Raw genomic sequence first — 26,603 nt, forward strand, 5'->3', positions numbered from 1 at the left:
TCGTTTTCCATTAGGAAAACGGGCCCACGGTGTTAGTAACTGATGCAGAGTTGATCAGGGGCAGCACCAGGGCCAGGATAACAATCTCAGACCTCTGGAGTCTCAATCTAGTGTTGGTTTAGCTCCGCCCAAAGCAATTCTTTAGAAAAAACTAAATCTACTTGAAAGAAAATACATTTCCTGCCTATAAATACCCAGGTTCAGGGGTTTGGCCAGGTTGGGGACTGCTGGTAATTACGTTCCCACTTTCTAGGCGCCCCAGCTTCTAAGGGTTAAGGACCCGCCTTCCGGACCGGGCGCTCAAACCCACCTCCGGGCACTGTCCCCAGGGTCGGCGAGGAGGAGCCAAACAGCCCTCGGAGGTGAGGGCGGCTCTCCCAAGGTCACCCCGGAGGGGCCTGGAGGGGCCAGGCCCGTGGGGTGCCAGGGGACCGGCAGCCTCGGCACGTCTTCGGGGTGGACAGGCACCCGCGTCCACCCTCCTGTAGGCCGAAGGTGACATTAATGGTTTCTTTCCCCGAACCCGGTGCACCCAACCTAAAAAGCGTCAGCAGGCCCGGCCAGCCGCGTGGCCCGCTCCCATGTGCTCCACCTGCGGCCGCTCTCAGGCGTTGGCCCTTTAAGACACCTCCCCTTTTCCCTACCCCCCCCCCCCCCCGCCGCTTGTCGCTTGCCTCCCTCCTTACCCCCCGCCCCATGAATTGCATCAGGCACGTGCTCGCCCCCGTCGGGTCTGAGCACCCCTCACCCCCTAGCCAGTGAGGTACTCCGAGGACTCGGAGTTGAGGGGCGGGGCGAGGGGCGGGCCCGCGAGGCCGTGCGCGCGCGCTCCCGGCTCCTTTGCCCGCCCGCCCGTCGCCCAGGGCCTGCCCTAGCGGGCGCGCCCCCGCTGCACCGTCCCTCCCCTCGTCGGCCGCGTCGCGAGGCGCGCGCCCGCCCGCCGCCTGCCGCGGATCGCGTGGTCTGCTCCGCTCGCCGCGCCTCTCCCCCGTCCGTCCATATTGCTGCAGCCCCCGAGCCGGGAAGCCCGGGCCGCCCCGGCGGCGGGGGGGAGGGAGGGACAGGACAAGAAGTCTGCCAGGCTCCGGGTGAGGGTACTTTGCGAGGAACGGGCGGGGGGGGACGCGCGCCAAGGAGGCCTGGACCGCAGAGTGGGGGGCCTTCCTCCCCCCCCCCCCGCCCCGCCTGGGATCTTCGGCGGCTGCATCCGACCGGGAGGGAGCTCGCGCCTAGCGTGAACCCCGACTCTTCTCCGCAGGGACTGGGGCCCAGCGCCGCTGAGGAAGGCGTCGCGGGCGCTCTGAGAGCCAAGTTCGAGGCGGGGGAGGCCGCTTCTGGCGCGCCCGGCTTCTCCGGGGGGGCGGGCGCGCAGATGGCCACTCAGGTGGAGCCGCTGCTGCCGGGGGGCGCCCCGCTCTTGCAGGCCGAAGAGCATGGGGGGCTGGTGAGAAAGAAGCCGCTGCCGCCGCCCGAGAGCAAAAGCGAACCCGGGGCGAACGACGTTGGAGGGGGGGAACCGGACGGCAGTGTCCGGAGACCTCGGCCGCCCTGCGCCAAGCCACACAAGGAGGGCACCGGGCAGCTGGAGCGCGAGAGCCCGCGGCCTTCTCAAACGCCGTGCGCCGAGGGCCTGGCCTTCAGCGACGGGGAGGAGGGCGGCGGCGGCGGCGGCGAGCCGGGCGCTGGCGGAGGAGTGGCCGGAGCCGCGGGCGCCGGGCGCCGAGACTTCGTGGAGGCCCCTCCACCCAAGGTGAACCCGTGGACTAAGAACGCGCTGCCCCCGGTCCTGGCCACTGTGAACGGACAGTCCCCTCCAGGTGGGTCTCTCTGCTTGCTATCCTGGGTTTGGGGGCCTCTTCCGGGGACATGGGCGTCCCCTCCCCCAGCGGCCTCCTGGGCCTGGGGGTCCGCCGCTAGTCGTGGTGACTCGGGACTTATTTTCTTTATTGCTTCCTGGCTTATTCGGGTCCCCGAGTACTCCCCCGCCCGACACACTCGGAACCTGCCCCTGCCGAAGGGCCAGGCCTCCGGGAGGCCCCGGCCACTGCCTGGGCCGCAGCGGTTAGTGGGCAACGGCGTGGTCCGGGCCTACCTTGCCGGGACTTGGTGGGCGCTGGTTTCGGTGAAAAGGGCCCTCTTTCCCACCGCGTGTTGGTGTGAGACACGGTTTCTATTCTAAACCTTTCTCGGGAAGCCCTCTCTTCCCGCTCCGCCCCACGCTCCCCGTTTTGGTAGCGTTGTGATCGTCCCCATGTTGTAGATGTTTAATGAGTATATGTCATGGGCAGCAAAGCGCCCGGCGACGAGTTCGGGATTTAAAAGTTAACAACTTTTGTTCTCCAGTAGGATGGTATTAGGCGGTAGAATAGCCATTGGCGACGGGTTGAGGGGTCGGTTACGGAGAGAACGGGGAGAGGAGGAAACCCAACGTGTCATTGAATTCGGTGGTTTCCCCCCTGAATCCCGAGGACCTTCCGCCTTGAGAGGGAACCGGATGGCGAGTGTGCGGGGAATCCAGTTCAGGGGCAGGCGGAAAATGTGGGGCGAGTCAGGGGGCTTGAGGCGGCACGAGGGGCGTGTGGCGGCGGGGGAGGGAGTGGCCGGGCTGGGCGGGCGGGTGACAGTTGGGCGCCATGCGCTGCCGGCCGGCGGGCTGCTCGCGGCGGCTCGGCCTGTGCGTTGAGCGCCGGCCGCCGCGCTAGGGGTGGAAGGCGGGTGCGGGCCGGCGGCGCGGTCGGGAGTGTGCGTGTGCGCGAATGTGAGTGCGCGGCCCCTCTTCCCGGCATTCCTCCGCAGCCGAGACACCGTGGTGCCTCTCCGCACCGGCAGCGGCATGTGACCGCCGACCGACGCTCCCCGTGCCCTCGCTCTCCCTAGGTTTTTTGGTTCTTTTGGGTCTGGACCTTGGGGAGGTGGGGTTGCAAGGGATTCTTAAAGGAGCCGTGTCAGCATGGGGGAGAGAGGCGGTGTGGAATATGGAGGCTCGTCGGGCCTCTCTGTGCTGAGAATAGACCGTCTGCTTGGGTTAGGAGTGCGCCCTCTCTCCTTTTGCCGGCGCGTAGGGGCATTATGCGTCTGGATTCTTCGGTTTGGGGTCTTTTTGAAGTGGGCCAGTATCAAAACCCAGTTGTAACTAGAATGATGGCCTGTGGCCATAGCCCTAGTGCTTTTTCAAAATTCCTCCATTTCTGCAGTCGTTGGTTGAGGCTGACTGATTTAAACCGTCAAAATGGGGAAAGTTGAAGGGGCAGCTTAATGCTTTCACATTCAAGGGAGTAGGATCACTCGTGGTCCTAGGAAAACCAGAACAGCTAATTCTGAAAATGGCGTGTTGCAATTTTTATTTCTTTTAAGGTTGCTTCATTTGGAGGAGGGGACAGTTGGAGTTTACTAAAGTACCTCGAGCTGTGTTCTCTTCCTTCTGCCCTTCCCCCCTTTCCTTTCCAGAACCGTCTTATGCAAAGGGCAGTGCCGAAACCTCCATTTTCTTGCATATCCCTCCTAGTCCACCCACAGAGGGAGGGAAAACAACTTTAAAACACTCTTTGGTCCTTCCCCCTCTTTCAACTCAAAGGGGTATAATCATCCCCTGGAGAGAGCACTCCTCAGAAGTTTAAATGGAGCTACTCACTCACCCTGGCTGCTACTGCTGCTTAGCCAATGGTGAACCTGCCTTGTGGGTTTTAAATCAGCCATGACATCAGGTGGTATTGGGTGCCTGAGCTGGTGGTTTGTGGAAGTCCATGGGCCCTTGATAGGGCGCGTCATTGGCTTATTGTTGGTGGGAAGAAGAGTTTGGCTGACATCTCACCTTTTCCTCCGAGTGGAGAAGCTAACTTGCTTCAAATACCCAAAGCAAAATTCTGAGCTTTGCTCTGTGCTTGTTTTTCTGGAGTCTTAAGGCAAGAAAGTGTCCTGTGTACTCGTTGGTTTTGAACCTTTGGAATAGTATTTAACTGAATTAATTCAGCCGCTTCTGGTTAAGCCTGTAGTTAGGGTCTTGTATGCTTTTTGAGGGAGAACTCTGTGACTGACTTGTCTGTCTGGTAAGGTTAGATGGCCCTTTCTTTGGGGTCTACGTGGATCTGTAAGGCCCTTTTCCAGCCTAGATTTTATTTGCTGCTTGGACAGGTTTAAATGTGACACCGTTGGAGTGGCAGTGTGGTTTTGGGAATTTTTATGTTCTGTGATGCATATGTTTTGGGGAGTCGACAGAAATGAGTATCTCATAAGCAAGCTAAAAGTTTTCCAAAGCTTGCTTGCAAATGCCTATTTTTAGCCCTCCTTTTGGCTCTGATGCTAGTGTTTTAGTTCTGTAAGGGACACATTCAGTAACTAGTAATAAAACATGTTTTTCTATATTCCCCCTTTGCTTGTGGAGTTCTCCATTCTGGTTTATGCTTCTCTGTCTTACATTTGTAGTTTCAAATCTTGGGATTTACATTTTGGTATTTTGTATTTTCCTCCTCTAGAATAATTTGAAAACATTTACAGTTTTTTCTCGATCCCAGCTACAACTCTTTAAGGACAGGAGACACAGGACATCTGAGTTAAAAGAAGAAATGATATATAGAAAAGGGTCTGGGATCAAAACTATGGGTTCAAATGCCAGCTCTTAACCACTTGAGAGCTGTGCCTCCTTGGGCAAGTTCCTTAACCATTCTGTACCTCAGCTTCCCTATTTATATACTAGGGACTAAATTACGGCTTTATCTCTCTCTTGGGGCTGTTGTGAGCGTTCATCATGATATGTGTGAGGTGTTTAGCTTAGCCCTAGTGCCTAGCTTGTAGCTGTTATACCATGTTCAGGAAACTGAGCCTATGGGACTCTCCAGGACTCTTTCTGGGTGTTTTCTCCACGTGTAAAAAAAAGAGGGCTGGAGATGCAGTACTGCTTTTCTGGTATTATATCAGTACTCCATGAAATGCATGAGGTCATCTCCTTGAAAATGGACATTTGGTTATCCACAGACATAAAAAGCATGGTATGGACAATCTTAAATGTTGATTACCCAAATAATTGGCTATTTTTGCTTTGGAATGTGGTATGATGACTGTTTTAAAAATAAGTTTTAGCTTGTTTGCCTTTCATTAAGATTACCTTTTGGGAGAGTGCACATATGCTTTCAGGGTTGTGGGAAAAGGCCACTCTGACTGAAGTAAAAGTTTGGCTAAGTGCACGTGTAGTGGGCTGAGACTTTGAGAGTGCATCATCACTACAAGCTTCCACTCACCCCAATGCCTCCGACTTTAAATGAACAAGTGCTGCAGTCCCTCTGTGCTTCTGGACGATGTTCTAACCAACCACGCTTATCTAGCCAGGATGTTTCTCTTTATTTATTATTTAATTGAATATATTGGGGTGACATTGGTTAATAAAATTACATAGGTTTCAGGTGTATCATTCCACAGTGCAGTCATCTGTACACTGCACTGGGCGTCCACCACCCCAATCTTGATTTCTCTTTAAATGAAAGTCTGCGGTAGGGTCTGAGACTTGAGTGTTTATATTCTGGGCATCACTTTTTTCTGTATCCCTTTGAAGTGTAGCTAACTGATGGCACAAAATAAAGGGTTGTAATCTCGGCTAACCCATGACAACCCCAGGGATCGTCCACCTCACTCCTCTGGCCTCAAATAAACCGATACTCCCTTTCTCTACTTTCCTTCCTGGGTTTGGGCCTTTCCTCAGGTCTGCCCACCCCATTGCACTCATTGCGGCATCTGTGGATCTGGGCGTCAGTCTTCGCTTTGTGAAGACCTCGTAGCTCCAGAGCTCCCTCAGCCCCTGGTTCCTCCTTCCCCACCTCTGGAAGTAGGCTGGGTGCAAGTAAGATCTCTGATCTAGAATCATGTAGTCTGCACTTTGGAGCCCCAGCTTTGCTTCTTTTGCTGCTGCTTTTTCTTTATTGAGATAATTGCCATATAATATATATATATTAGTTTCAGGTGTACAACATAATGATTCTATATTTGTATATATCCAGTTTTGCATTTAACATACTGTGAAATCTTGGGTGAATGAGCCTCTCTGAGCCACTGTTACTCATAATGAGAATTTGACCTTTCCAAGAGGTCATGAGAATTAAGGAAAGTGATGTTTATAAAGTCTTTAGCACAGTGCCAAGCACAGAGCATCTGTTAAATGCTACCTATTTAATAATTGCTGTTTTAAATTTTTTATAATAAACGATCACCATTATTAGTATCTGTTTGTTCCACTTCTGGTTCTGCTCTTTGTCAGTATTGTGAAAACCAGCAGCCCCCGTGCTTTGTCTGTCAAATGATGGGACTGAGTTAGGTCTAAATGTCCTCAAAGTTTTTTTTTAATATCAAAAACACTTCTTAAATAAACCCTCTCCCCACGAAAGAAAGAAACCAAAACAGAGTTCTTTTATATACATACTTATGTTTATATCTACTGTAGTGGTTAAGAAGTTCAGTTGTCAGTCTAAGCTGTGTGAGGGCTGAAATGACTCTCCTGGCTTCAGGAACCTTGGACTTCACTTGATGCACAGCAGACATTGTGGGACAACCAGCTGTAACGTGCCTTACATGCTATAGTGGAAAGTATACAGCACTATGAATATTTCCCCCCACCAAGTGACAATTGAACCCAAACTTAAAAGAACCACAGATCTGAGGAACAAATTGACCATGAGGTAGCAGTTTATCCTATTCCTGATTGAGAAATTCTACCACACAGATTATTTTATCAGTCAGTAAATGGCTTTTTTTTTTTTTTTTTTTTTTTTTTGCAGAGACAGTCAGAGAGAGGGATAGACAGGGACAGACAGACAGGAACGAAGAGATGAGAAGCATCAATTATTAGTTTTTCGTTGCGCGTTGCGACTTCTTAGTTGTTCATTGATTGCTTTCTCATGTGTGCCTTGACCACGGGCCTTCAGCAGACTGAGTAACCCCTTGCTGGAGCCAGCGACCCTTGGTCCAAGCTGGTGAGCTTTTGCTCAAGCTGGCGTCCTCGGGGGTCTTGAACCTGGGTCCTTCCACATCCCAGTCCAACGCTCTATCCACTGCGCCACCGCCTGGTCAGGCATAAATGGCATTTTTTAAAAGGGAAATTTTACAGATGAAAAGAGTTGTTATTAATCAGATGCACTATGTGGATTTTGTTTGGATTCTGATTCGAGTAAACCAGTTATAAGAAGACATTGTGGTGACAGTTGAGGAAATCTGATCACTTTAGATAATATTAAAGAATTATTTGTCAGGGAGTGATAATGGTATTGTTTTTTGTTTGTAACTCTGCAACTGGTTATATTATACTCATTTGGCTAGGGACTGCTGGGTTAGCCTAGATAAATGAGGGTTTAAAGCTCTTTTCCTGTAGTTCAGATCACTTTCCTCTCTTCTAAAGAATGCACACATTGAGGACACCTTCTGAAGGGGAAGTGAGGGGAGGTTTTACCTCGCTGAGTGGTGACTGCCTGCTAGGAAGGGACAGGTTAGGGGGGTCAGGAGGTGGATCCAGGTCCTTGGGAGGTGGTGGGTAATCTTATCTGCCTTGAACCCTGACCCTCCCAAGAGGCAGAGTTTCTTTCGGCTGACCAACACCGTTTGCAGTGGGACCGAGGCAAGGGTGAGCATTTTATAGCTGTTACTCAGCACTGTTTCCCTCCCTTTGGGAAGTGGGTTAGGGAGAGGAGGAGGAGCAGGCCTGAAACCACAAGAAACCTCTTTAAAATGGAGAGCTTGGCAGATGGGAGTGCCCCTGTTTGCAAAATCTAAGACAAGCTCAAAGAGGGTAATTAGAGTTTTGGGGCCTCAAGAGGGCCCACAGGTTCCTCAATCTGGGCTCACAAACCTCCCTGGCTGGTCCAGAGTGACCTAAGGGAGTGGCCAGGAGAGAGGACAGCCTTACCTTGCTGTTCATGTTAGGAAGTAAGTTTTGGTACCTAACTAATGAAAGTACAGAAAACAAGGGGGTGGCATGAGCAGGTGGTGGTGCAGTGGATAGCATATCGGCCTGTGGGACACTGAGGACCTACGTTTGAAACCCTGAGGTTGCCAGCTTGAGCAAGGGGTCGCTGGCTCCGCTGAAGCCCCCGTCAAGGCTCATATGAGAAAGCAATCAATGAACAACAAAGGAGCTGCAACCGAAGAATTGATGCTTCTCTCATTCTCCCTGCCTGCCTGTCTGTCTCTTGCTAAGAAAAAGGAAAATGGAGTGAAGGAGCAAAGGAGGATGGATGATGGGAATTAATTCAGAACATGGGCAGAGTATTTCTCTGTGCTGTCACTTAATGGCCTTAGCTTATCTCGCCTGTTTTTCTTATTCACAGAATGGGCCTAGCTCCTATGCTGAGTTTGTTTTGAGAATCAGATTGATACTACGTATGGGGGTAGTCCAGTTTTTAAGTTCAAATGTCCCACACAGATGTAAGTTGTTTATATTAAGAAGATGCATTCCAAAGGTAGATATATCTAGTTTGAGGTAATCAACTATTCTGAGTAGTTCTTCATGGCTTTCCTAAGTGAGGATGAATAATCCAATTAGCTTAATTTTCAAGCAGCGTTATTTATAATAGGTACCAGGACCAACTGGCCAACTTCTTGTGGCAGATAGTTTAAGGTGACTGTGAGACAGTTTACCAAAATCAGGACAGTCTTGCCATGGCACTTTTTTATTTTGCTGCCTTGGGGGGTTCGGGGGGAACATTGGGGGGGTATCAGCTTTGGTTGATGAATTTTATAAAGCCAGCCACATGAATGTTATATATGGTGAGGGGCTTTCCCTCTCAGTTTGGGTTACTCTTAGTAAACCCAGATGTTTACAGGGTGTTTGTAATAACCTTCTGAAATTGTGATGGTAGTAACTATCGTATTTCCCCATGTATAAGACACACCCTTTTTTGAAAAATTTGTGGTCTAAAAACTTGATGCATCTTACACAGTGGTTGTAGATATTTTTTACTTGCGTTTCCCGCTTTTTCGTGTTTGTTTTTGTGCTCATTGTTGAAGACTTTCGTCATCAGACACAGATGAGGACAAGCTAATGGGTGGGAGTTTTTTTTTTTGTTTTTGTTTTGTTTTTCATTTTTCTGAAGCTGGAAACAGGGAGAGACAGTCAGACAGACTCCCGCATGCGCCCGACCGGGATCCACCCGGCACGCCCACCAGGGGCGGTGCTCTGCCCCCCAGGGGGCGATGCTCTGCTCATCCTGGGCATCGCCATATTGCGACCAGAGCCACTCTAGCGCCTGAGGCAGAGGCCACAGAGCCATGCCCAGTGCCCGGGCCATCTCTGCTCCAATGGAGCCTTGGCTGCGGGAGGGGAAGAGAGAGACAGAGAGGAAAGCGCGGCGGAGGGGTGGAGAAGCAAATGGGCGCTTCTCCTGTGTGCCCTGGCCGGGAATCGAACCCGGGTCCTCCGCACGCTAGGCCGACGCTCTACCGCTGAGCCAACCGGCCAGGGCGGGTGGGAGTTTTGACAGTGATGAGGAGTTGTATGAATTTTATGATGAATAAAAATTTGAGTTCAATAACTTTTATGTAATACTCCCGCCCTCCAAATTTTGGGCCCCAAAATTAAGGTGTGTCTTATACATGGGGAAATACAGTACCTTATGCTTTAGACATAATGCAATTCCAAGTAGCCATTTATTTCTTCCCAGCTTTAAAATTGCAGGCTTTTCAAAGGAATTGAAGGCCCACAGTGTCTGGGAGCCCTCTTGATGAGTAGTCCACCTGGGCTTTATGTGGTTTCTGTCTTCCTTGTCACAGACACTAGTGTATTGAAACTCCCAATAACTGAAATTTATAAAAGTAATATCATAGTTACCATTTACTGGGTGCTTTCCATGTTCTGTTCTATGTAATGAGTCTCAGTAGGAGATCTTCTAGGAGGTGTGTGTGTGTGTGTGTGTGTGTGACAGAGACATAATCAGAGAGAGGTACAGATAGGGACAGACGAACAAGAAGGGAAAGGGATGAGAAGCACCAATTCTTTGTTGCGGCACCTTAATTGTTCATTGATTGCTTTTTCATATGTGCCTTGACTGGGGGGCTACAGCAGACCAAGTGACCCCTTGCTTGAGCGAGCAACTTTGGGATCAAGCTGGTCACACCAGATGAACCCATGCTTGAGCTGGCGACATCGGGGTCTTGAACCTGGGTCCTCCACATCCCAGTCTGACGCTCTGTCCACTGCCCCACCGCCTGGTCAGGTGGTAGGAGATCTTTTTATACCCATTTCACAGATGAGGAAAGTGAGATGAGACTCAGTAGAGGTTAATAAGCAACTCTGTTCTTCTCATTTCTTAGGCTATAAACCTTGGGCTCATCGTTGGCTATTTCTTTGTCACCTCACATCTAATTTACATCCCTTTGGCTCCTAAAAAAATCACATCCAAAGCTAAATGCTTCTTGCACCTCTGTTGCCAACCTGGTTCATATACCATTGCTTCTCACCTAAATTATAGCAGCCTCCTAACTGATCTCCTGTCACTCTTGCTCCAAATCCTCTATGGCTCCTCATAAGGGAGTCTAGTCTTCATTTGGCTCCCTACACCACCCTTCTCCCCAAGCTCTGACATTTTTCAGTGCTTTTTCCTCCCAACCACATTGTTTTTCCTGAGGCACATGATGCCCTCTCCTGCTTCATAGCTTTTCCGAATGCTCTTCCCTCCAGCTAGCCACATGGCTCACAGCCTCACTTTCTTCTGGTTCCTGTTTTAATACCACTGTGATGGAGAGGTCTTCCCAGACCGCCCTATGTGAAACAGCACATTGCCACCCCACACTTGGGAGCCCCATCTCTTGTACCCTGCTCCATTTTCCTTTGTAGCTCTTACCACCCCTGGGTCAGAGGCTTTGGTGTTTGACCCCTGCTGTATTGCCAGCACCTGCAGCATGTCTGGCACATATTGGCAGCTTGGTGGACATTGAATTAGTGAATGGATGGATGGATCTCATAATGTAAGAGCAGCATTCAGCACATTTTGAGTCTGGCATGCAGGATGCCACAATGAATAATAAAAGTCCATGCCGACAAGGAGCACACGCACTCCCTGTCCAGCACTGAAGGCGCTGTGTAGGAAAGGTGTGGGTCGTTTGGAAGTATAGCCGGGCTCAGTCACTGTAAGTCAGAGGAGTCATTCTGGAGGAGGCGATGACTAAGCTGAAATGGGAGGGATGGCTAGGAGTTATCTGAGGAAAGGCCCTGGGTTCAGGGAGCTGAGCTGTAGTGTAGATGATTGGAAAGTAAATTCTGATTTTAACAGGAAAGCAGTTGAGAGCCATTGAAAAATTTAAGTGATTTAAGTGAAGGAATAGTATTTTCTTCCTTTTGAAAGATTACTCTGGCCATGTGGCAGAGCCTCTTAGCTTAAGAATCAATCGTTTGGCCTGACCAGGATGTGACACAGTGGATATAGAGCGTCACTTTGGAACGTTGAGGACCCAGATTTGAGACCAAATGGTCGCTGGCTTGAGCAAGGGGTAACTGGCTCAGCTGGAGCCCCCCAAAGCACATATGAGAAAGCAGTCAATGAATAACTAAAGTGGTGCAACTATAAATTCATAGTTTGTCATCTCTACCCCATCCTGTCTGTCTGTTCCTGTCTTTCTCTCTCACTTAAAAAAATAAAGAATAAATGGTTTGGAAACGGGAGTGGGGGGAGGTAGAAGAAGATATGGGGGTTAAATGGTGATGGAAGGAGACTTGACTTGGGGTGGACAAATACAGTATACATATGATGTATTACAGAATTGTACACCTGAAACCTATATAATTTTATTAGCCATTGTTACCTCAATAAATTTGATTGAAAAAAACAAAAGAACAGATGGTTTGGGGTCTCCTGTCCTTTGGGACAGTGTTCCCAGGTTACAAAAGGGAACAGGCTTCCAAGTCAATCCTGAATTGTAGGTCTCGGGCAATTATCATCCTTTAGGGGTAGGGATTTCTCTGACTTCTCAGAGGGGCAGATTAGCTGTAAGGTACCTTGGTTGCTGGCTGGAAGCACAATTGCTGAAGGACTGGCCTAGGCTGAGCTCATACTTGAGCTTAGAGCCACCAGCCTGCTTGTCCCTGCTGCAGCTGTCTAGACAGTAAGAGGAGGTGGCTCTGGAAGTGGTGGCAGGGGACAGGCTTCCAGGTGGCAGTTGTCTCCTCCATTGGGAGGCACCATGGACTCCTAGGCCCACGTTTAGGCTGCTTGCCACGAGCCACTCTGCAGCTTGGCTCTGTAGGTTGTTGTACGGGTAGCCATGGGTACAAGGTGTTCTTCTCAGGGGTGCCACCTGTAGGTTGAATTCAGTTGTTCTGCACTTGTGCTGAGAACAGTGGGTTTGCATTTGCCCATAGTTCGGCTGTTGTAGTGAGTTCCTGGGAATGCGGAGCTATAGAGTCAGGTTTCTGCAGCCCCGTGTCAAGTTGTTAACTTGGTTCACACTGCTGTGCCCTCAGGGGGCTTGGATTTCCTTAACCTCCTTTCAGAGGAAGGAATATAGAGCTGGAGGGGACCCTGGCAGTCATTAACTCTAAACTCCTCATAGTTTAGGTATGAAAGGCCTAGAAAGAAAATAGGAGTTGCTCAAAATAAGTCAGTTCAAAGCAAGGCTGAGACTTGAACCCAAGTCTTTTTGGCTCCTATCCAGTCCTATTTTTATTCCACCTCTGGAGGAAGAAATAGAATGGGGTGGTTGAGTGTGAACTTTGGAGTCAGTCAACCAGTTTGCGTTAACCCAGCCACTTACCTATTGAGTGCCCTTGGACAGGTGGGCTTCAGTAAATGGAGTTATATGTAGAGTGCCACATACTGGCATCATTGTTGAAAGTGAGCTAGGTGAGTGAGTTGAGTACTCAGCCAGAGTCTAGCAAAAAATAAATAATAAGTGGTAATTAACTGTTGATGGTTCTTCTTTTGCTAACAGAGGTCAGGCACCACTGTCAGCTTTCCTCTTCCTAGGTCCTCTGCCCCTGACCCCTCTGTCTGGTCCTGAGCCTGCCCCAAAAGGCATCCATGCTACTTCTCAGACTCAGCTCTTCCAACCCTGCCTTGGGCTGTCATACAGCTGCATAGTGGAGGGGAGTAAGAATTACTTGAGGGGTAAAGTCCTGCAGTGAGAAGCCCACGTTGTGCTTTGGAATGCCCTGGAGATGACATGTCAGTGTGAGGTGGGCTCAGTGCTTTATTTGGAGTGGGGGTGGGGGGTAGGGGGGTCCTCTTTACCTGTTTCCTGTTCTGTATGTATTATATATTAACAACTTTATGAAGCTAAGAGACCAGTTATGTGGGTAGAGTAGCCTGATTTGGGTTTTGCCTGAAGTGTAGAGCCAAGTGGAGAGAGTGGCACTGAGAACTTAGACACTGTGAGAGTGAGGCTGGGTGTGAGAGACTGGGTGCTGCTTCCAGGGAGTGTGGGAGAGAGACAGGAAGTAAGGAGCACACAGAGAAGGCAGCCCTGGGATGCATGCACCTTTCTGTGAGGAGGGTGAGGGGATGGTTGAAGGACCTAGGGTTATTTTGTCCAGAGAATTGAAGTTTGGGATGCCTAGAAATGCTGGTGGTTCTGAAATAAAGTGTTTGAGTAGACCTGCTTCGTGTAGCTAGAGGGTTGGTAGATTTTGGCTCTGGTCAAGTAGTAACTTTCAACAGTGCCCACATGTATTCAGCTGCCACAGGAGGTACTGAGCTTGACGTGGTGATAATATTTAAACCGTTTGGCTGGAAATTTGCTATAAGGCCCTGCAGCTGCATATTTGCAAAGTACTAGATTTGTTCATTCAGAAAATACTGAGCCTGGCCATTTGGGTAGCGCAGTGGATAGAGTGACAACCCAGAGTGCTGAGGTCTCCAGTTTGATCCCTGGTCAGAACACGAATGAGAAGCAGTACATGGATGCACAACTAAGTGGAACAAAAAGTTGATGCTTCTGTCTCTATCCCTTCTTCTTTCTCTCCCCATCTCTTCCTCTCCCCCACTCTCTCTTTCTTTCTCTCTCTCTAAGACTTGATTCATTTTAGAGAGAGAAGAGGAGGAAGGAGCAGAAAGCATCAGCTCCCATATGTTCCTTGACTGGGCAATCCCAGAGTTTTGAACTGGTGACCTCAGTGTTCCATGTCATTCTAGGTTGCTGCTTTATCCACTGTGCCACCACAGGTCAGCCTCCTTCTTTCTCTAAAAAAAAAAAAGGGAGGGAGGAAAGGAAAGAAAGAAGATACTGAATTATCATAATTTGGGTAAATAAAACACATTACTGCCATGATTGGACTTAATGTCCTAGAAATCACAAATGGGCATTTCTTCTACTTTATCTCCTTAGGGTCTAGTCCAGCCTGCTGAATTTTTGGCCTTGCATTAAAAACAATTTAAAGCCTGATCTGTGGTGGCGCAGTGGATAAAGCACCGACCTGGAGATGCTGAGGTTGCCGGTTCAAAACCCTGGGCTTACCTGGTCAAGGCACATATGGGAGTTGATGCTTCCTGCTCCTTCCCACCTTCTCTTTCTGTCTCTCTCTCCCCCTTTCTCTCTCCTCTCTAAAATGAATAAATTGAAAACCTTAGAGGGGGAAAAAAACAATTTAAAGTAATTACCTATATATATTTTTTAAAAGAATATTTATCTGGAAACCTAGAGATTTGCAACTTCTCTTTAAAAAAACAGATTGTAAGTATATACCCCCCAAAAAAACACATTGAATTGTATACTTAATTTTTTATTATTTTTTTTAATGAGAGAGAAAAAGAGAGAGGGGCAGACAGTCAGGAAGGGAAAGAGATGAGAAGCATCAATTCTTTGTTGTGGCACCTTAGTTGTTCATTGATTGCTTTCCCATACATTCCTTAACCAGGGAGCTCCGGCCGAGCCAGTGACTGACCCCTTGCTCAAGCCAGCAACCATGGGGTCATGTCTGTGAGCTTGCAGTCAAGCCGGTGAGCCTGTGCTCAAGCTGGCAACCTTGGAGTTTCAAACCTAGGTCCTTAGTGTCCTAGGCTGATGCTCTATCCACTGTGCCACCTCCTGGTCAGGCTGCATTGTATAGCACAGTATGTGAACTATATTAACAAAACTGTTATGAAGGGGGAAAAAAAGACCTGGCCTCACAGAGCCTCTGTCCAATGATAGAATGTAGCCTCCCTTTAGACGAGGATGCCAGCATGAGCCCTTAGTTGCTCAGACTTTGTATGTTTTTTTGGGAGGTGTTTTTTTTTTGTTTGTTTGTTTTTTGGTTTTTTTTTGTGTGTGTGTGTTTTTCTGAAGCTGGAAACGGGGAGAGACAGACAGACTCCTGCATGCGCCCGACCTGGGATCCACCCGGCACGCCCACCAGGGGGCGACGCTCTGCCCGCCAGGGGGCGTCGCTCTGCCCCTCCAGGGCGTCGCTCTGTTGCGACCAGAGCCACTCTAGCGCCTGGGGCAGTGGCCAAGCCATCCTTGCTCCAATGGAGCCTCGGCTGCGGGAGGGGAAGAGAGAGACAGAGAGGAAGGAGAGGGGGAGGGGTGGAGAAGCAGATGGGCGCCTCTCCTGTGTGCTCTGGCCGGGAATCGAACCCCGGACCTCTGCACGCCAGGCCAACGCTCTACCACTGAGCAAACCGGCCAAGGCCCAGACTTTGTATGTTTTATTGTACAAAGGAGAGAGGACAGTGTCTGTCCACCCTGGAAGCTGAGGAGCGTATTCTGGGGGGAAAGAGTTTGACAGGAGAGGAGCCTAGGGCAGGAATCGCAGTCCCTAGAGGGGAGAATGAGTGTGATGGGACAGGCCACCTCTGGGCATTGTGGTCTGAGGCCCCAGAGTAACAGTGAAAAGCAGTCTTGAGAGCTAAGGGATGGGCTGCCAGGGCCACTGGGTTATGTTAGGTCCTGATGAGCCTTTGCTCCCTTTACCCATCTGTAAAAGGGGTACAGCATCTTTGATTTCAGTCTCTAAGGTCCCTTTCAGCTCAAATACCCTGTTAGGTAATGAGCCCAACTAAGGCAGATGTTCTTGTGTCTTAAGAGGGGAAAAAGATCCTGGCTAGGGACCTTGCTCATTATAGTTCTGCTTTTTGGGCAGTGGAACTTACTGGAGCATTAAATTCTCTTTGGGGACCACAGGCACTGGAGAGAGGCTTCTCCAAAGAAGGGCTGATCCTCACAATTGTTGGTGTGAGCCCTGTAGGGATAGAGTAGGGAATTTGGGCAGGAGAATTGGAAACTAGCCTTCTAGTCCCAGCTGTTTGGCTCACTTGCTATGACACCTTGGGCAACTTACTGAACCATCTTGGACTTCCTTTCCCCCTACTGAAAATAAAGGTGATTGAGCCAGAAGGTCAATCACCTGTTAAGGTCTTTTCGGGTTAAGTTAGATACATCAAAATGGAGATCAAGGCTGCAGTTGGTGAGAAAGGTTTAATCCAGGGGTCCCCAAACTGCGGCCCCCTGAGGCCATTTATCCGGCCCTCGCAGCACTTCTGGAAGGGGCAACTCTTTCATTGGTGGTCAATGAAAGGAGCATAGTTCCCATTGAAATACTGGTCAGGGCCCTGGCCAGTTGGCTCAGCGGTAGAGCGTCGGCCTAGCGTGCGGAGGACCCGGGTTCGATTCCCGGCCAGGGCACACAGGAGAAGCGCCCATTTGCTTCTCCACCCCTCCGCCGCGCCTTCCTCTCTGTCTCTCTCTTCCCCTCCTGCAGCCAAGGCTCCATTGGAGCAAAGATGGCCCGGGCGCTGGGGATGGCTCGGGCGCTGGGGATGGCTCTGTGGCCTATGCCCCAGGCGCTAGAGTGGCTCTGGTCGCAACATGGCGACGCCCAGGATGGGCAGAGCATCGCCCCATGGTGGGCGTGCCGGGTGGATCCCGGTCGGGCGCATGCGGGAGTTGGGAGTCTGTCTGACTGTCTCTCCGTTTCCAGCTTCGGAAAAATGCAAAAAAAAAAAAAAAAGAAATACTGGTCAGTTTGTTGATTTAAATTTACTTGTTCTTTATTTTAAATATTGTATTTGTTCCCGTTTTGTTTTTTACTTTAAAATAAGATATGTGCAGTGTGCATGGGGATTTGTTCATAGTTTTTTATATAGTCCGGCCCTCCAACGGTCTGAGGGACAGTGAACTGGCCTCCTGTGTAAAAAGTTTGGGGACCCCTGGTTTAATCTAACAAGAGATTATTTCCCCCACCTGATCGGACTGGCTTTATTTATTTATTTATTTATTTATTTATTTATTTATTTTACAGAGACAGAGAAAGGGATAGACAGACAGGAATAGAGAGAGATGAGAAGCATCAATCATCAGTTTTTTGTTGCTACACCTTAGTTCATTGATTGCTTTCTCATGTGTGCCTTGACCCACGGGCCTTCAGTAGATTGAGCAACAACCCCTTGCTCGAGCCAGCGACCTTGGGTTCAAGCTGGTGAGCTTTTGATCAAACCAGATGAGCCCGTGTTCAAGCTGGCAACCTCTGGGTCTCGAACTTGAGTCCTTCCTCATCCCAGTCCGATGCTCTATCCACTGTGCCGCCTGGTCAGGCTGGACTGGCTTTAGAGTGTCATTCCCGAGAGCTTGGCCATCGTTGTGGGATTCTTCTACCTAGGAATGGGGCATTCTCACCTAGGCTTCTGGAAAATGCTGGGCCAAGGTGGGCTGCCCCAGAAAGTTGGGAGTACCCTTAGCAGTGTGGAGACAGTGATGGCAGGAATCTTATTGAGAAGATTCTGATATATCCTGTACCTGGTTGGATTGGGTGGATGCTGAGGACCACCCCTCTTCTGGCCCTGAGGGTTAGAACCTAGGTCTGGAGGAGGCCAGGGTCGAAGTATCAGCTGTCTCAGAAGGGAAGCTGGCCCATCTCTAGGAACTGAGTATCCAGAGTCCTCAGGCTCATCTAGAGAAGCACCAGGACTTGAGCCTAACCTTAGTTTCTGAAAGAAGCTAATTTCGTTGCCACCGAAGTGAGAATAATTTATCTCACACATTGGAGTAACCTACTGTTAGACCATGGAATTCTGATGGGAACAAGACTGAAGGGGACCACCCTGATAGTTTACATTCTAACGGGAGACACAGTAAACCAGCAAGGTAGTTCTAGTAATCACTGCTAGACAAACCACCCCAAAACTTAGTACAATCATTTTATTCACTGATTCGTGGGTCAGCGTTTGACCAAGGACAAGGCTCAGCCAAGTGATTCTTTTCTCCGTGGCAGTGGTGAAGATCCCGAGAGCCCACTGCAGTTTCACTCACCAGGGATGGTGGAAAGGCTGAGTTCAGCCAGAGCTGGAGTGCTCTCTCTAGCATGGTGGCTTTCGAGTATATGAAGTCCAAGCATACTGTTATGGTAATTAAATGAAATAAATACGACAAAAACTTATTGATGTTAAAAAACATTTTTATGTTATATATATATATATATATTTTTTTTTTTTTTGTATTTTTCTGAAGCTGGAAACGGGGAGAGACAGTCAGACAGACTCCCGCATGCGCCCGACCGGGATCCGCCCGGCACGCCCACCAGGGGCGATGCTCTGCCCCTCCGGGGCATCGCTCTGCTGCGACCAGAGCCACTCTAGCGCCTGGGGCAGAGGCCAAGGAGCCATCCCCAGCGCCCGGGCCATCTTTGCTCCAATGGAGCCTTGGCTGCGGGAGGGGAAGAGAGAGAGACAGAGAGGAAGGAGGGGGTGGGGGTGGAGAAGCAAATGGGCGCTTCTCCTATGTGCCCTGGCCGGGAATTGAACCCGGGTCCCCTGCACTCCAGGCCGACGCTCTACCGCTGAGCCAACCGGCCAGGGCCATGTTATATTTTTTGTTATGCTTTTTAGGATTCGTAAAAATGGGGTTAAAAAATAAAATGACAAAGAAGTTACCTTTATTTATATATATATATATATATATATATATATATACACACACACACACACACACACATTCTTAGTAAGATTTAGTAAATTTGGCAGGTACCGGCACGAGTGTGTTAAGTTTTTTCATTCCTGTGTGTATGAAAAACATGAGCCTGATGTGTCCTAGCGATTTCTTCAATTTTGGGGCATATATTTCAAAGGCAAACTCTCATTTCCTTGTCAATACATTGAAGAATTCCTCTCTTTTTACTCTTAATTGTGTTGAGTGCAGAAAACCCCCACCATACATATCATCTTAACTTTACACCAAACAAAGGATAGAAGAAACTCACCTCTAGTCTTTCCAGGGAACATGGGGGGTAGTGTAAACAATCCAGCACCACAGCTTAACAGCCTTTTGCAACCTAATCAGGCAAGTGAGGTGGGGGGTTGGGTGTCAGCTTACAGCCAATTCCCCACACCTCTGTCCCTCAAAAATCTAAACTCCAAAAACCCAACAGGCACATATTTCTCTGGAATACCATAGGGTGCACCTGGAAATCTTCTGGGGCGCACATTTTGAGAACCACTGGCATAGTGACTTTGGTCTGATATATACATTTTTTAAAGCTTTTTTCCCTGAGACGAGACCACTTAAAAGGAAGTTTTCTGATTGCTGTTTCTTACTTCCTCCTCTCTTCTTAAACTGTCCAAAAGCTAAATTTGTTGTAGTGTGTCCATTAATCAGAGGGTGGCCTGAGACTAGCTTTGTCTGGCCTGTCCCAGGCTCCAGGACCCAGCATGGAGGTGGAGTGAGGGTGAGGGTGAATAGCGTGGGGCACCAGCAGGAGCTGGGCTGGGGTGGTGTAGCCTGGGAATGGGACATGAACCTGACTTGGCCTTTTCTGTGTCATAGTTCTGACTTCTTGTCAGAAACTGCAGGGGCTTTTTTATATCAGGTGAGATCTTTAGGGTGGTCAGGGGAGCGTGGTGGCCAGAGCAAGCTGCCTGAGCTGAAAATCTAGGTCGGGGTCTAAGTTCTGAGTTCAGCCCCACACTCATTTCTCCTGCTGGACCTTCATTTTTCACAACTTGATGAAGGAGTTGGATCCCGTGCTCATGAGTGTAGTTGCTCATCCATTGCTAATGTACCATTATCGTGTCCCTGGCTTAGCCGGGTGGCCTAGACTCTTTATCTACCTCAGGGTAACTTGCCTTGTTGAGGACAGATACCTCAGGGAGCCAGGCCAGACTGTCAGACCCTCCGCTTCTCATGTGATTATCAAATATCCAAGCCACACACACCTTATTCATTACCTTGATTTGTTTTCACAACACCCCTATGGGATCTAGCTAGTTATGATCCTCTATTTACAGATGGAAAAACAGTTCAGTAAACTTCTCAGAGCCGTGCAGTAGTTAGTAAGTAGTTGGGATTCCAGCCAATAGGAGACTGACTTAGAGTTCCGGCCTTACCTGTTGTCTGGCTTTCCATTCTCGACCTCAGAAGTATGCGACGTACCCCAACCGGGAAACTTCCTGGGAGAGGACCCACACAGATCTTCAGCAGAAATTTGGCCACTCTGAGTGGGTGTGAGCTGTGAGCCAGGCCCTGGAACTCCTGTTCCTCCTGGGAGCCCTGGCCTCTTCCCCCAGAAATGTTCCTCTTCCACTCTGTCAGGCCATGTGCAGCCTGCTGGAAAGGGCCATGCTGACCTTGTGCTTTCTCAGGCATGGCCTCCGGGCCAGTGCCAGGGTTAAGGGGTGTCTCTGGGGGGATGGGAGACACTATTGTGTATTGGACCTTTTAACTTGTTTCAAGGGAGAAATCTTTGTAACTTGATGCTAATTTATTGTAGAAAAATGTCCAAATGCTTTAGCAAAGAGAAAACAAATCCTTTTATAATCTGTCCCACTAACTACCATAAATACCGTGAAGCATCCATACCTTTTTAGACCAGTGCTGCCAAATAGAAACACAGTGGGAGCCACATAGCCCTGGCTGGATAGCTCACTTGATTAGAATGTCACCCTAGCATGCCAAGGTTGTGGGGTGTGATGCCTGGTCAGGGCACATAAAAGAATCAGCCAGTGACAGCATGAATAAGTGTAACAACAAATCGATGTCACTCCCTTTCTCTTTCTCTTCCCTGCCTTTCCCTTTCTCTCCTTTTCTTTCTAAGAATAAAAAAAGAAATACAGGTGAAGCCACATACATAATTTTAAATTTTCTAGTGGCCATATTTTAAGAAGTAAAGACTGGTGAAATCAGCTTAAATAACTTAAGATATTGTTTCAGCATATAATCAACATAAAAATTACTAGTGAAATATTTTATATTTTTTACAGTGTCTTTAAAATCTAGTGTGCCTTTTATGCTTAAAGCACTTTTCCACTTGGACTGGCCACATTATAAGTGCTCAGTATCCGCATGTGCTAGCGACTACTGTATTGGCACATTTCTAGATTTTTTTTTTGTATGTGTGTATAGACACACATACATAAAATAAATATACACAAACACATGTTTTTAAAATGTGGGGTTATATTTTGTGAGCTGTATTTTTCCTCCTACTTAGAAACATAGTAGTCAAGGGCGCTTATCTTGTAAGCTTTAAGCCTTGGTGAGGAAGGTAGAGCCTCCCTGAGAAAGGTTATGGAGCTGGCCCTGCAGGCACACCCACCCCAGCTCTGCTGCCTGAGGCCGCCACACCTGCACTCCCTCTGCAGGCTTCTGGTGTTGATCTGAGACCCCTGAGCCCAGTCCAGAATTCACATGTGGCATGTGCATGTGCCCCCGCACCGCTTTGCTGAGGGAAGCAGGCCCACATAACAAGGTGCTGACTGAGGCCGCCATACAGGGATGCGGAGTATTTGTTTGAGAGAGACAGGAAGGAGGAGAGATGAGAAGCCATCACCTCATAGTTGCGGTGCTTTGATAGTTCACTGATTGCTTATACATTCCTTGACCCAGGGGTAAGGGGGGCTCCAGCCAAGCCAATGATTTGGGGCTTTAAACCAGGGCTCAAGCTGATGAGACTGCACTCAAGCTGGATGAGCCTGCACAAGCCAGGGACCTCAGGGCTTCAAACCTGAAACCTCAACATCCCAGGTCAATTCACTTTCCACCAGCCGCCAGCGATCAGGAGGATGTGGTGTTTTAAAACACAAGCACTCCTTCCTGACCAGGTGGTGGCGCAATGGATAGAGTGTCGGATTGGGATGCAGAGGACCCAGGTTCGAGACCCTGAGGTCTCCAGCTTGAGCTCGGGCTCATCTGGTTTGAGCAAAGCTCACCCGCTTGGACCCAAGGTCGCTGGCTTGAGCAAAGGGTTACTCGGTCTGCTGAAGGCCCATGGTCAAGGCACATATGAGAAAGCAATCAATGAACAACTAAGGCAGGGGTCCCCAAACTTTTTACACAGGGGGCTAGTTCACTATCCCTCAGACCGTTGGAGGGCCGCCACATACAGTGCTCCTCTCACTGACCACCAGTGAAAGAGGTGCCTATTCCAGAAGTGCGGTGGGGGCCGGATAAATGGCCTGAGGGGGCCGCATGCGGCCCACAGGCTGTAGTTTGGGGACACCTGAACTAAGGTGTCACAACAAAAAGCTGATGATTGATGCTTCTTATTTCTCTTCTTTCCTGTCTGTCTGTCCCTATCAATCCCTCTCTCTGACTTTCTCTCTGTCTCTGTAAAAAAACACAACACAATAACTCCCAGCCCTGGCCAGTTGGCTCAGCGGTAGAGTGTCGGCCCAGCGTGTGCAGGAGTTCTGGGTTTGATTCCCGGCCAGGGCACACGGGAGAAGCGCCCATCTGCTTCTCCGCCCTTCCCCCTCTCCTTTCTCTATCTCTTCCCTCCCTCATCCAAGGCTCCATTGGAGCAAAGTTGGCCCGGGCACTGAGGACAGCTCCATGGCCTCCGCCTCAGGGGCTAGAATGGCTCTGGTCACAATCGCCCCCTAGTGGGCATGCAGGGTGGATCCTGGTCTGGCACATGCGGGAGTGTATCTGCCTCCCTGCTTATCACTTCAGAAAAACACAAAAATGAATGAGTATATAATTAAAAAACACAAGCATTCCCAATGTCCAGTTAGGTGCTCTTATCACCACACTTAGCTGCCGTCCAAGAGCTTACTCTTGGGTTTGCAAGTAGCCAGGGTGCAGAGGCAGCCAGTGGTGGTGGGCAAAGGCCTCCACAAGAGTTTGTCCTGGGGTGCCCCTAAGTCCACCAGACATCCCTGGTGGGGGCTAGCCAGCAGTGGGAAAAGACCAGCCTCGGCCAGAGTGGGAGCAGAAAGGGGCACAGGCTGGCCTGTGTAAGATCAGGACTTAGAAATCTCTAAATAATTGATGATTTGTCAAACAGTTCTGCCCCCTGGTACATGGATACATGCGCTTCACACCGGGCCAGTTTAGTGGCAAGAACCTCCTCTTAGCAGGTCTGAGATTTGTGGGAGCCTGGTTTTATTTTCTTTTTTCTTTTCCTCCACACCTAGATCTGTGCCTTAGTTTCTCAGCTTGAGAAACGAGGACAGTCACTGGTAAACTGGAGTTGCCTTCTAGATGTATCACCAGCTTGCTGCTGGCCACCCCGGGCTCCTCCACGTGAGGGCTGGGTGAGCAGCTGACCTTGAATTCGCTTTCAGGTAAAGGGGACCAATTACTGGTGGTTGTGATTTTGAAGACTGGGGGATCCAGGGAAGGTGGGTGGTCTTTGCCCAGTCACTGCAGCACCCAGCAGCACAGTCTTCACAGCCTGGGAGGGGCCTGATCCAGAGAACCAGAAGGTGACTTGGTTTTTGCACTCTTGCCCTGAGGTGGGGCACGTGTCCAAGATGGTGCCTGAGAGACGAGAGGATTCTAGGCCACCATCCTTTGATTTCTCAGGTTTAGTCTTATGCACCAAGCCCTTGGATTGAAAGGGTTGGTACTGCTTTTGGGATAGCCCTCAAAACTTCAGAAGAGTTTACAAAGCACTTTTTTATTCATCTCACTGGTGCTCTTAACAAAGGTAGCAGTAGTCTCCATTTTGTGGAGAAATTCCTTCTCCATAGGCTTGTGAAGATTAAGGGACCTGACCAGGGTTAATATGGGCAGAGCTAGTTCTCCCCTCCCCCCTTTCAAAGCACAACTAATAAGGGGGAAAGTCAGGAAAGTAAAAAGGTAAGCATCAGCTTTCCTATTAAGAAAGATATTGCGGCCCTGGCCGCCCGGCCAGGGCACATAGGAGAAGCGCCCATTTGCTTCTCCACCCCCCCCTCCTTCCTCTCTGTCTCTCTCTTCCCCTCCCGCAGTCAAGACTCCATTGGAGCAAAGATGTCCCGGGCGCTGGGGATGGCTCCTTGGCCTCTGCCCCAGGCGCTGGAGTGACTCTGGTTGTGGCAGAGCATCGCCCCCTGGTGGGCAGAGCATCGCCCCCTGGTGGGCAGAGCGTCGCCCACGTGCGGGGTGGATCCTGGTCGGGCGCATGCGGGAGTCTGACTGTCTTTCCCCATTTCCAGCTTCAATTAAGAAAAAAAAAAAAGATATTGCAAGGGAACCATTTAGCACAATGACAGATCACAGCGACAGATCATTCTAATGGCTCAATAGTAGCTCCATAAACTTAAAAAAAAAAAGATATCTGACTCTGTTGGCCTTTCTCCTGGAGAGCTGTGGGCACAGCAGTTTGTCCATTGAATGGGAGGCCCTCTTGCTGAGGGAAAGGGGTGTGAGGACATTGGCAGCCTGGGAATGCCAGGCTGCTGGCTGGGAGTGGAAAGGCTGTTAAAGTTCCCCATTGGCTGTGGCTTGGCCTGTAACTGCTCTAGAATATTCTCTGCCATTCCAGGCCTTCTTGGTCCCTCCTCCTGACCGGCATTGCTCCTCTGAGGTGGCAGCTCTTTGGAGAGCCTAGATTTGAGGAAGGCCAGAATCAAAGGGGCTTTGGAAGCCATCTGGTTGCTTCTAATTTTATAGGAAACTGAGGTCTCTTGGCCAGTCCCCTAGGAGTCACCAAGGGGATAATGATGCCCGTGCTCAGTCTCACTTCATTCTGCCTTGTTTCTTCAGGGAGAGAGGAACAGGAGTCCGTTTGGATGGGCGGTGCTGCTGGCGGGGATTTGATGAGGATGTGGCCCGGCAGAACGAGCACTGGTACTGTCGCTCATGGTCCTCCAGACACAGCCTTCAGCCCCCCCCCCCACACACACACTGGACCTGCCGTTGACATACCCTGAGAAGGCCAGAGCCCAAATGGAGGAGATACTATCCAGAAAATGCTTTGAATTTCCTGAAAACAGGCCCATCATTCTACTACTCTGTCTTGATGAGCTCTTCAAGTGGATGGGGGGGGGGGCACTAAGTAGACATCTGAAACTAGGTACCAGATAGGGGGTTCACCACTGAGCTTGGGGTGGCGTGGGAAAAGGGGTTAGTGGTCGTAATCAGATGTTAAGAGACATTTATAAAGTTCCAAAATAATAGCTCATGAATATTGAGTGCTTACTATGTGCTAGGCACTTTCCAAGCACTTTCCAAATACCGATTCCGTTAGTCCTCACAGTTCCATTAGCTTAGGAACAGTCTTATTTACAGAAACCCAGATCACCAAGGTAGAAGTAGCAGATCCTGGACTCCTGGTCCCGGCCTTAACCATTGCACCAGCCAGCTGCTGGTGGTGCAGTCGGGTGACCCAGGCTGACCTTGGGAAAGTGGACAGTTTTCCTGACTCTCAGCCCCGTGCTCTTTCCACAGAAGCACCTGTTCCATAATTCTTCCTTGTGTTTCTGCATTTTATTCTTCATGGGCCTTGCCATTATCCCTCCAGGAGAGCCTGGGCCAAAGGGTTGCAGGACTGGCCTGAAGTGGGGACAGTGGCCTCGGGAGAGAACGAGCATTGAACCCAACACCAGCCATATTAGTTCTCGCAGCAGCTGTTACTTTCACGACTGGACCCTTGGCAGTCTTAGCCACTTTCTGTATCCACAGTGCACAGGCACAGTATGGCTAAACAGTTGTTGAGATGAAGAGTATTTTCAGCCATTACCAAACTAGAAATATAAATACATTCGTAGCTGTGTCCCTTCTTCCCACAGTTGACACTGCTAATTGATCCCAGTCAGGATCATCCAGTCATAGGTGGAATTGAACATTAAAGCCCTTATCTAAACTGAATGCTCAGAGGAAAGGGACTGTCTTGTTCACCATTATTTCCGCAGTGGCTGACACACACACTGCTCAATAGCCACGTTTGCCCTGGTCAGGTTTCCTGATAGGGCGGCGGGACCTCAGGGCTGGGGTCTCAGAAACAGGTCCCTTCCTTTTCTGGGGACAACTCAGGGAGCTCACTGTGTGTCAGTTCTACACTAATACAGGGAGAGCTGTGTCTACCCTTCCTGCCTCAAACTTTATTTTGACTTGGGTGCCATGGTTGGTGAGGAGTACCTTAGGAGCCATCTGATTAGCCCTGATTACCAAGGGTGAGGAAAGGTAATTTACTTGGATGGATGATTTATTCTCTGTTCAGCTCTCCCTTATGCCCCCAGGGCAGGGCCTGTACAAAACCCTGCTTTTTACCTCCTGTCCCCCTCTCCTGCCTGTCCTTTGTCCTATATATAGGCTCTGCACTTTCTCTCATCCTCTCCTTTCTGACCTGGAGGAAGCACTGTTCTGGGCTTGGTGCTGGCTGGGACCCAGCCCTTTCGGTTGCAGGTGGCCCTAGAGCTTTGTGCAATATACAGTGCTTTGGTTCCTGGCTCTGCTTTGCCCTTCTTCCCCTTTGCTGAGTGGCATTATCCCCAGCTGGCAGGTGAGCTATATTAGGCTCAGAGAAG

At 49.6% G+C, this 26,603-nt stretch overlaps 1 protein-coding gene across 2 annotated transcripts in view; it reads left to right on the plus strand.

The window, feature by feature from the left end:
• The window catches only part of LARP1 (La ribonucleoprotein 1, translational regulator), a 92,603-nt gene that overhangs the window by 29,248 nt on the left and 36,752 nt on the right, over positions 1-26,603 (plus strand). Inside the window, exons 1-2 of one of the 2 annotated variants that reach the window (XM_066273093.1) lie at positions 944-1,088; positions 1,259-1,817. The exons of the other annotated variant lie outside the window; for it this stretch is intronic. Coding sequence (XP_066129190.1) covers positions 1,373-1,817 — 445 coding nt within the window. The 5' untranslated portion in view covers positions 944-1,088; positions 1,259-1,372. Of the gene's footprint in view, positions 1-943; positions 1,089-1,258; positions 1,818-26,603 lie in introns of those variants that run through there. 2 annotated transcript variants of the gene reach the window in all.

Source organism: Saccopteryx bilineata, chromosome 4, assembly GCF_036850765.1.
Source record: "Saccopteryx bilineata isolate mSacBil1 chromosome 4, mSacBil1_pri_phased_curated, whole genome shotgun sequence".
NCBI lineage: Eukaryota > Metazoa > Chordata > Mammalia > Chiroptera > Emballonuridae > Saccopteryx > Saccopteryx bilineata.